This window comes from Propithecus coquereli, unplaced genomic scaffold, assembly GCF_000956105.1.
Source record: "Propithecus coquereli isolate 6110/MARCELLA unplaced genomic scaffold, Pcoq_1.0 Scaffold44, whole genome shotgun sequence".
Taxonomy (NCBI): Eukaryota; Metazoa; Chordata; class Mammalia; order Primates; family Indriidae; genus Propithecus; species Propithecus coquereli.
In genome coordinates, this window is record NW_012150174.1 from 9,581,051 (window position 1) to 9,592,744 (window position 11,694).

Consider the following 11,694-nt stretch of genomic DNA (forward strand, 5'->3'; position numbering starts at 1 on the left):
TTGGCTTTACTTTTTTAATGTTATCTTTTGACACAAATTTTTAATTTAAAATAATTGAATTTATTGATCTTTTTGTTTATGGTTTGTGTATTTTTATACTTTTCCTATCTGAATCTATAAAGATATTTCTTGACATCTTTATTAATATTGTTTTTAATTGATAGATCATAATTGTATACATAATGGGACACATTATAATGTTTGATATAGGTATATAATGTGGAATGGTTAAATCAAGCTAATTAACACGTTCATAATTTTGCTTACCATTTTTTGTGGTGAGACCTTTAAAATTTACTCTTAGCTATTTTGAAATATACATTATTATTGACTGTAGTTACCTGCTATGCAACAGATCTCAAAAACTTATTCCTCCTGTTTAATTCAAACTTTATACCCTTTGATCAACAACCTCCCCCATTCCCTCCCTCCACCCCAACCGTAAAAAAGAAGGAAATCCTGTCATTTGTGATGACATGGATGAAGCTGGAGGACATTTTTCTAAGTGAAATAAGCCAGGCACAGAAAGACAAATACTGCATGATCTCACTTATATGTGCTGTCTGACACCTTTTATTGAAAGTTTTAAAGTCTTTTGATAGTGATTCACATCATTATTCAGAGAGTTTGTCAGTTCAGTGACACATTTTTGAGTGCGGACTATAAACTAGGTACTCTGCTAGGCAGCAGGGGTATAGCAGTGTATAAAGCCCAGTATAGTCTTTGAGGAACTCACATTTTAATGAAAGGGACATCAGATGGAGGGAACATGAGCATAAGAAGCAGAAATATCAAAGTGAAAAGTGTTGTGAGGGTTAGATATGTTCAATATTGATCACATGTTAGTAAGAGGTGGCAACAGGATGGAAAGATTGGTAAGACCATGGAGATGCTTTGGAATGGAGCTCAAACTTAATTTTGTAGGTTACATGTTTTCAAACATTTTTAGCAATAGAACCCTAACTTCAAAGGAAAGTAATGGTAACAACTACAGCAATTACAATAATAAGCATAACATCAGCTAACATATATTGATTATTTACCATGGTACTGTGTTGAGAACTTAATATATTTATGATCTCATTTCTTCTTCATATCAACCCTATAAAATAGGGGTTTTTTTTTCCATTTTACCAACCGAAACGGGGATTAATACGTAAAGCAAGATGAAGCAAAGCTTCTCTTGCTAAATTGCTTATGTAAAGCAAAATACATTTGAAAATCATGCCCAAAAGATAGGAAGATAGCAAAAGGTTTGAAGGAACAAAAGTGACATAATCAGATTTTTATTTTATGTCCATCATTCTAAAAACTGTCTGGAAGACAGATTTGAAGGGAATAAGGACTGGATTAGGAAAACTAGTTATGAAACTGTTACATTAGTCAAAATAAGAGAAAATTAAAAATCTGAACCAAAGTTCCTGATGTATCACATGGCAGAAGGTAGAAATGATAAAAAGGAATAGCAATTAATAACAGACCAAGAGGAAATTTGCACGTCACGTGAAGGAGTTAGCTATGGCAAAGGGAGATATAGGAAGTATTTTACCTTGAGAAAACAAATAGGGAATCTTGATTCAGTAGGGCCATGTCATTAAGGTTGAAATGATATTTAAAAAGATGATTTAGTAATAAAAAGAAGAAATTAAGAAATGGTGTATTTATTAACTTCAGTTTGATAAGTTAAATTGATTGCATGTTGTATTTTCTAGAGTTGCCACTAAAAAACATGGAAACAGACTTTATAAATTCCATACTAGCAGAGGGAATAAAAGAAGAGGCAGGAGAAATCAAAAAGAGAAAAAAGAGGTGGAATAAATAAAAAATATAGAATACGATACTGTATATATGTATAGTGTATATCTCAATAATTACAACAAGTGTAAGTTGATTAAATGATTTAGTTAAAAGACAAGGTTGTCAGACTGAATTAAAAATGATTTCAATTACAGACAGTTTCTGATTTATGATGGTTCGACTTGCAGTTTTTCAACTTTGCAGTGGGTTTATCAGGATGTAATCCCATCCTAAGTCGAGGAGCATCTGTATATGCTATTTACAGGCAGAGAAAGGTAGAAGTTAAAAGATGGGAAAAGATACAACAGGCAAAATTCAACAACAACAAAGCTGGTACAGTGTTATTAACATCAGACAAATAGACTCTGTGGTGTGCAGGGGGGTGGAATTAATAGAATAATACTGGTATCTAAAACAGGAACTTAAATACAGACCTTAGAGATAAAGTTGAAAAGAAGGTAATAGTGTATTTCCAAACAACTAATATGTTCAATGAGTATTACACTGATTTGAAGAATAAATACAAAACTGAAAGTTTGAGAAAACAAATACCCATAGGTTATATGGAATTTACAGTTTAACCAAATACTTTCCTTCAGCGATTCCAAAAATATTGGGGTTTTTTCCCCCCATGGTATACTAAGTCTGTAATTGTTGGTAACACATATAAGATTAAATGCACTTGGTAAGCCTTTGATTTTGTGTTTCAGGAATTCAAAACGTCCTCAGCCTCTTTTGTGCAGTACTCACAGAAAATAAAGTTCTCTTCCATTCTGCAAGTTTCCAGAGACTTAGTGATGCTTGTAGAGCCCTGGAATCTTTAATGTTTCCACTTAAATATAGGTGAGGTTCTTTCTTGGTAATTTTATTTATTCCCAATTGTGCAGTACTTATTGATGGTAAGTCAGAATGTTATAGCACAATGGTATTGAACTATGTAGGCATATTTCACAAAGTTATGCTGTTATGAGAGTTATGATTCTGATAAAATCTAGCCTAGAATTTGGGATTTCCAAGCTGTCCATTGCTTAGTATTGATTAATTTACTGAAAAAATATTTAATTTGAATAGTGTCAGCAACATGTAATTCTCTTTGAATACAATTGGTGATAAAAGTCTTTAGTCAGTGCTGTGTTTGATATTAAAGGATTATTATTAATTTTTAGGGGTTATAATGGTATTATGGTTTTACTGATAAAAAGAGCTGTTATCTTTCTTAGATACCCACTAAAATATTTATGTGTAAATTATATAATGCCTGGGGTTTCTTCAAAATAATAGAGAAGAGAACAAAGGTGGGTAGAAATATATATGTGGCCATGCATTGGTAATTGTCAAAACCGGATTGGATACATGGGGCTTCGTTATAAGTCTTTTTTTTCTTATTTTTTAGGGAGTATTTTAAAAATTTTCCCTAATAAAAAGTTAAAACAAAAAAATCTAAGCTGTGATGCCTGCTAATGCTTTAAGTAGAATATTTTACCTCCAGTATACTATAATCAATTTGATAATCATAACATCTAGGAAACTAGTTCATATAAACTAGATAAAATTTTAGACTGTCTCCAAAATTTCTTAAAAAAGTTTTTTTAATCTATGTGCTTGTCTTAACCTTTTAGATAAAAGAGTGTTCTTGGCCTTATTTTATTTTTGCTGTTCTTGAATGCAAAAATCAAGTATAGAAAATGGAATTTGAATGATTGTTCTATATAGGCAAGTCATTGGCTAGTATTGAGAAGGGAGGACCTACTAGAGAGTCAATGATACTGTCTAACGTTATGTTTCTATGTAAGGAAAAATGCTTTCAAACAATATTAAAAGAACTAAAGAGACTGCTTGCCTAGGAGAAATAAAGGATAAGGAAGCAGGCCTGGATTCCATTTACTTTTTGTCTTGTATCTGATCATATCTTACACATGAAGATTTTTAAATCATTTTTTCCAAAATTTTAATATTCACAAGCTTGAACATACTGATAATTTCTAAACATAGTTAACATAAAGTTCATACAGCATAAAAATGAAAGAAAATATGTTTATATTGTAGAAAAACAAATGTATCTGACATATTTTTATTATTTCCAGTTATCCTTACATTCCCATTCTCCCGGCTCAGCTACTGGAAGTTCTCAGTTCCCCAACACCTTTCATTATTGGAGTACATTCTATCTTTAAAACTGATATCCATGAACTTGTAAGTATTCATCTGTAAAACTTATAGTTATCGAGTCCAGAAGCTTCTCAGATTTCTTTGAGTCCTATAACATTTCAACTAAGTACTATATTCAAATCTGCTGCATTTCAATAGAAAAGACTGTATGGAAGAAAATATCATTGAAAAGTCTAAATATATTAATTTTGCCATATAGCAAGTGTGGGAGATTTTTAAAAGGAGTTCATTAATGTTTGAAAATACCCTTCTTTGGGCATATTAAATATATCTTAATGTATTCCTCATCTTACATGTGAGAAAGGAAGATAATAAATTAATATTATATTTATACTTTTGTTATTGGTGCTTGATTTATTCATATTTTGAAGTGGGGCCTGTCAATACTAAATAGCTGATAACTAACAAAGTACTCATTTGCAAAAGAGTGAAATGTTTTAGTGAAGCACAAGTTTGGTATGAGCCCCCACCACATTTTTGTATTCTTAATACCATATGAATAGAAATACCAGAGAAGGAAAAGTAATACTCTACGTTCAACCTACTTCTGGAATAATGCTTTTAGTTCTGTCTATCACACTTTACAAGAGACTATAACAAAACAAAGCACTTCATAAAAGGACATCCAGGATTATCAGGAGTTTAGAAACTATATTCTTTAAAGGCCTAAGGAAATTTTCTCAGGTAATAATCAGACACTATTTTATAGCTAAAAATAAATATTTAAATTACTGTTATAGAAGAAGGGTTAAGGTTCATTTTTGTAACTCTAAAAGGCTAAAAATAGAATCAGTGGGTATAGTGGCTATAAAAACATTTCTGCCCAATATAAGTGTTTCCAACCATTAGAGCTGCCCAGTGATGGAATGGGTTTCCTTACGTAAGATAAGGAGTATACTCTCAAGCACTGTAAGTACAGTGTAAAAAACAAATTACGTGACACTTTTCAGGGAGTATAAGAAAAATTCTTTACTGAATGGTTAGGTTATGTGACATCTGTGATCTACTGATACTTAAGACTGTCTAGTTCTACTTCTGTTTTAGTTTTAAATGCCAGCAAAGAAGTAAGCTCGCTGGTATTTACACAATAATTATAGTTGTAATCAAATTAGAGGTGTCATTTAAACTAGCAAAAGGCTATTCAACATTATAATTGTAAACAGGACCTTCATTCATAAATTCATCATTTTTTCTAACTTTGTATGTTAATATCTAGTTCCTGTATAACTTAGTTATCACCATATAAAAATATGTATAAATCAATAAACATATTTAATAAAACCTAATTAGTACTAATTAAAAGCATATCCATCTGGTTTGTAGATAATTTCATTACCACTAAATATAAACAGTTATTGGAGATAGGGCCAACCAAGTGTTGCCAAATGTAAAGTTCTTTAAATTTTAATGAATAAATTAGAATAAATTATATTATCAGTGTAACAACTTCACTAATCTTGGCTAGTTTCTCTTACATTTTCATGTAAGTTATTTTTAAGTAGACTCTTGTAAAATGCTAAAAATCAGTTTTTTCAGAAGCACCTAAACAGTACTCCTTTGTATACTAATTGCTTTGCTTGTTAATTCTTGTAATAAATACTAATTTATTTAGGATATGACTAAACTGTTACAATAAAGCATCTAAAATGCAATTGCTCCGTGCTTGCTTCAGCAGCACATATATAAAACTGGAACAAATGCATCGGGTCAAACACAATGGAGTTTTATTTAACACTAATGCAGCAGTCCATAGAGACGTTCCATTATGCCAGACAAATTTGCTCTATGAAGTTATTTAGGGTCCAAGCTTCCTTCCTTCTTGTTTCTCGAACAGAATCCCCTTAGGCATTGTCATCAATTTGAAAGCTCAAGACTGTGTTGCTGCCAGTTTATAGTTTTAGCCTATGAGAAGAAGAAACAGAGCAAGCATAAAAGAGCCTTACAAGACCCTTTATTTTGAGGAGCTGGAAGACACACATCATTTCGTATGTCCTATTTTGCAGAAATTTAGTCACATGCCACACCTAATTTCAAAGGAAGTTGGGAAATATGAGGTAGCTGGGAAGCCAGGAACCCAGAATTCTATTACTATGGATATCTAAGAGCCTCTTCCATACCTGATTCTTCTCATTTTGAATTAGTCAAGGCCAAATTAATTTGCTTAACGCAAATGCATTTTATTAATTATAGATTAATTTTTTTATCTCTTTCAGTTAGATGTAATCATAGCAGATTTGGATGGAGGCACCATTAAAATTCCTGAATGTATTCACCTCTCTTCCCTCCCAGAGCCACTTCTACACCAGACTCAATCAGCTCTTTCTTTGGTATGACTTTTTTTTGTAATAGTAATTTTCTCTTGATTTAACTCTGAAACTAAGATAGTTGTAAATAAAAATATTTGTCAGTGTAATTACTTTAAACAGTTATATGTTTGAAACATGAATATATTTTCATATAGTATTTAGAACAGAATTCATTTACTAAGTAGTTATCTAAAGAATATACTTTGAATCCTGGCTGGGCACAGTGGCTCATGCCTGTAATCCTAGCACTTTGGGAGGTCGAGGCTGGAGGATCGCTTGAGGTCAGGAGTTTGAGACCAACCTGAGCAAGAGTGAGACCCCGTCTTTACAAAAGACATAAAAATTGTCTGGGCATAATAACTTGTGCCTGTAGTCCCAGCTATTTGAGAGACTGAGGCAGGAGGATTGCTTGACCCCAGGAGTTTGAGTTTGCAGTGAGCTGTGATGATGCCACTGTACTCTATCCCAGGCAACAGAATGAGTCCCTGTCTCAAAAAAAAAAAAAAAAGAATGTACTTTGAATCCTGAATGTTTGTTCTACATTCATTCTTTCATTCAGCTTGCTTATTCATTCATTCATTCATTTATTTAAAGACAGTCTTGCTCTGTCACCAGGCTGAAGTGCAATGGTACTGTCATAGCTCACCACAGCCTCAAACTCCTGGGCTCCAGTGAGTGATCCTCCCACCTCAGCCTTCCTAGTAGCTGGGATTATAGGCATGTGCCACCAAACGCAGTTAATTGTTTCTTTTTTGTTTTTTCCTTTTTTTAGAACAGAGTCTAGCTATGTTGCCCAACTGGGTCTCAAACTCCTGGCCTTAAGTGATCCTCCCAAGCATATTTGTTTAGTAGCTATGATGTAACAGATACGGTGTTAGGTATTGGAAATACACCTGTGAAAACAAGACAACTCTTGCCTGAAATCCGTGATTCCCCTAAGATCCACCATTAGAAGTTAGCTTCTGTTCCCTAACCTCCTTATTGGCATCTCATTCCTCTCTGGTACTTGCAAAACAGTGATTTTGTCTTGCCAATGTTTTCAAATTACTACAGAAAAGATGTGATTTATTGATACATTAAATGTCCAGCATTCCATGCAGTAAAATTTTAAAAAATCTTGTGACCTGGGGTTTTTCTTATTGAAACAAATTTAATTTTTTTGAGTTATTTTACCTTAGTTGAATTTTTAAAACACAGTATTTTATTTTGCTGATAGCTTTTTAGATGCTCATTTATCCATCATCAGAAAATTAAACTTTAGAAATTCTGTATTCTTTTTTAAGATATTACTAGAACTAAGGCCTCCATATTCTTCTTTAATAATATTTCAGTGCGGGCTGTTTAAAACCGTTTTTCCCCCTTAAATAGAAACTTAGAGGTCTAGGATTATCAGGAAGGATTTTATTCTCAGAGAACTTTTAAATTCGTATTAGTCTTTATATTGTTATAGTGGTTTCTATGAAATGGGAAAATTTAGAGAAGACTGACTTTTCCTAATTATAATCTGTAATCTGAAATACAAGGTGTAGTAGAATAGAAAAGACACTAATACCAGGATATAAGAAACCTGAATTCTAGTCTACATTCTGCCACTCAATATTACTGAGCAAATTACATCCCATATCTAGGCCTATTTCCTGGTCTTTAGCTGTAGGATGAATGTTTGTACAGAGATGTGACTAGGTGACTTTTTCTGAAAGTGAAGCATGGAAATGATTTTGGGTGGTAGGTGGTCAACCTTTTTTACTTTAATAATTACATATTTATTATAACATTTATTTAAATATAAATTTGAATATAAATACACATATAAAACCTGTGATTTCACAGGTGATGATATCTAAGAAAATACTAGTTTTAAAAAGGCAATGTGATGTAAAGACAATTTAAAGAAAAATATTAACTATGTAATCGTACAGATGGTATGTAGATGTAGCAAAAGCTGATAAGGTAGTATTTGAATGACTGAAGAAAGTTTAATGTTTCTAGAAATCTTATAGTGATTAACTCTCATATGTGATTACTTACTAGTGATATTAATAATTATTTAGAGATTAAGTACCAAAATTAAAAAAGATTAAGATTTTAGTTCTTACCTCAATGGTGCCTGGTTGGTGTTCTGCTGCACACTCATATACCTTAACCTGTAACACCTGTGCCACCAAATCAAAGTGAAAAATTCATTTTTGCTAAAACCGAGTATACCAATTATAATTACTCAGCACAATGGTGGATCATGTGCTACAGTGTGGTACTGTGAATAAGAGGTAAGCGCAGAGTATATTGTCAAGCTAGGATCAAAAAGCGATCAGATTTGATGGACCATGTGGGAACCTTGACACGCATGTATATGAGCTTTGTTTGGTTAGTAAATAATTGTTATCAAATGGCATCACAGTACTTAACCATGATTTTATAGACACAAAGATATTATTATAATGTAGTGATACAGTGATTGGGTTATAATTATTGTTGATATTGTAGTGTTGCTTTTAAGTATTAATTTGAGTCTTTTTGTCTATTCTAAGCATACCATCAGAAACTTTAGTATTTAAAAATGATTCTGCAAAGACAAAACTTTGCTACATACTGATGCAATTTCATGTTTCTTTCTGTGTAAGTCCTGCCTGCATGAGCCCTTCTTTCCCACCTTCTCCCCAACCTGCTTTCCTTCAAAGACTAACTCAAATGTTACCTTCTTTTTTATTTAGCTCTCTCTACAATTAATTTATCATATTTCATATTTCATATATTATACTTCATTTGTTTATAGCACTTGTCACATTATATTATACTTTTTCTCTTCTGGACTCCAAAGTTGTAAAGCTTATTCCCTTTCTCCTCAGTATTTCAGGTAATTAATTAATTGATTCATTTTTAAATACACTACAAAACATAAAAACAAATGCCTGTTTTAAAAAATTCGGCTGGCCCGAAGGTGGTGAGTTATCTCACTTGATTGTTCACAGTCAGTTACAGATTGAACTCCTTGTTTTACTACATCCCCCCTCCTCACTACTGCACTAAAAAATAAAAAAAAAAATTTAAAAAAATTCATCTATCTAGACAAATAGCTCTGCCCCAGACCATTCCATTCTCAAAGGTACTGCTATTTTATGGTTTAGTGTATGTTCTTTTAGAACTCTTCACTTTCATTAATATGTATATCAGTGTATGCACATATATAGGTTTAGGGCTTATTTTATTTTCAAATAATTGAAACCATACTATGTGTATTTTTCTAGAACATTTGTTTTCACTAAATATTTTGTCGTGGAGATCTTTCCACAATAGTACCTACAGAGCTACCTCAGCTAACTGAATTGAATTTCATGGAGGCATATATCATAATTCATGTGCTGACACTTTACATCTTATTGCCCCAAGAATAGATTTTATTGATATTAAGATAATTTACATAACAAAACTTCTTTGCTTTAGATTTTACACCCAGATCTGGAAGTAGCAGATCATGCTTTTCCTCCTCCACGAACAGCTTTATCGCACTCAAAAATGCTGGTAAGAAGTTTAATATTTAAACTTGATGCTTTTAAAGAGAATTGTACTTTTATTTTGTAGAGTTATTAAAGAAGGTGAGTGAATTTAGGGAAAAGTGGACAGCATGGTAAAAAAGTGCCGCAAATTAGAAATCAGGAGAATTGCCACTGACTTTTCTTGTATCCTACTCAAGGAGGAGCCAAGAGGCAGGGCAGTGCACTGGCCAGAAGGAAAGTAGGGCTAAAACTCCTGCCCTGAGGAGATAAGAGTAAGTATAGGATGGAAAGTCAGAACCTAGATTATAGCCTGGAAAACTGTGCCAAGCATCAAATCAAAAGAGTCAGACAAGGATTAAAAACAAAAGAGAAGCTTACAAAAATGGAAACAAAAAATGCTGAAAATAGGAGAGAACAAGTTTGAGGAGTGAGTGGATGAAAATAGTTCCAATTAGAAGCTGTAAAAGGGTGAATGTGTAACAGAGGCCCCCTTTTTTATTTTGCCTCGTGCATTTCTTAGAGGCAAGTTTTGTAGCCAATAAGGAGCCTCAGAGAGCTATAAACAAAAATTTAACTTAAGCTTTCTTGACCTTCATTTCATCATCAATTAAATAAGGGGTCGACTAAATAAATCTGTAAGTTTCCTTATAGTTCTAAAACGATGATTCTATTAAAACTTGAATTATCAAAACAGATTTTGTCATACTTTATTAATATAGGAATAGATTTATGTAAATTAGATAAACTTTGGAAGAATTACCTAAGTTTTCAAAATATAATCTTGAGGGTTTTTTTCTTTTTATATTTATGACTATAATTCTTTTAGTAGATATAAAAATCAAAGGACTTGGGATATGTGCCCTTCTCTAACATAGCAGAAGAGAGGACTTCATGACTTATTTTTTCCCTAGAGGAAAATTCAGTGTATTAGGGGGAAGTTTTATTTGGTTCCATATGAAGAACATCCTAAGCTGCCCAACAATGGGATGGACTAGCCACCCACTAAGGGCTGCCACAAAGGAGTCTTACATGTGGAAAGCACAGATAGACTTATTCTTTCCAACTTTTTACTTTCCACCCTTTTGACTTGATGATATTTCATTTGTTTTTAAGAAGTTAAATTACCTAACATGTTTTTTCTTATATTTTCAGGATAAAGAAGTGCGGGCAGTTTTCCTTAGATTATTTGCACAACTTTTCCAAGGCTATAGATCATGCCTACAACTTATAAGAATTCATGCAGAGCCAGTAATACATTTTCATAAAGTAAGATAACAGTACTATATTGTATCTGTCCAAAAAGTAGACCCTAATTTAATAAAACTACTTGACTGTCTTTTCTAGCCATGTATGTTTTGAGCCTAATTTATTAAATGTGGTTATTTAAAATTTCTGCTTCGTATAGTTCTTATTATAATAATACTGTGGAACTGACATAATGTTATCCTTTAGAGTATGTTAACTTTAAATTGGTTTTTCTTTTAAAGTTGAATGTTAATTTCTGGTTTCTCCTTCTGCCATATATACAGATTCATTTCGATTCTTTTCAATATATGCAGTATTTCAGATCAGACAAAAATCCTTTTTGAGAGAAATGTATTTTATGACAACACATATTTATACATGAAGGCATTTATACAGGCTTTGATATTTTCATTATATTTTTATTTTGACCATTTGTTTATTACCAAGTGATAAATTATTACTTCACATTTTCTTTCTTTACAGACAGCTTTCTTGGGGCAGCGTGGTTTGGTCGAGAATGATTTCCTCACCAAAGTACTCAATGGAATGGCATTTGCAGGTTTTGTTTCAGAAAGAGGTCCTCCTTATAGATCTTGTGATCTCTTTGATGAGGTATAGTTCTTATAAAATGAGTTCATTATTTATAGACATAATTAGATAGGTAGTTAAAAGTATGGAAGCAA

General features: G+C 32.3%; 1 protein-coding gene across 1 annotated transcript in view; it reads left to right on the forward strand.

The window, feature by feature from the left end:
* The window catches only part of SBF2 (SET binding factor 2), a 518,495-nt gene that overhangs the window by 278,383 nt on the left and 228,418 nt on the right, over positions 1-11,694 (forward strand). Inside the window, exons 7-12 of the mRNA XM_012654180.1 lie at positions 2,508-2,640; positions 3,882-3,990; positions 6,180-6,293; positions 9,714-9,791; positions 10,919-11,032; positions 11,495-11,623. Of these exons, the coding sequence (XP_012509634.1) occupies positions 2,508-2,640; positions 3,882-3,990; positions 6,180-6,293; positions 9,714-9,791; positions 10,919-11,032; positions 11,495-11,623 (677 nt within the window). The remainder of the gene's footprint in view (positions 1-2,507; positions 2,641-3,881; positions 3,991-6,179; positions 6,294-9,713; positions 9,792-10,918; positions 11,033-11,494; positions 11,624-11,694) is intronic.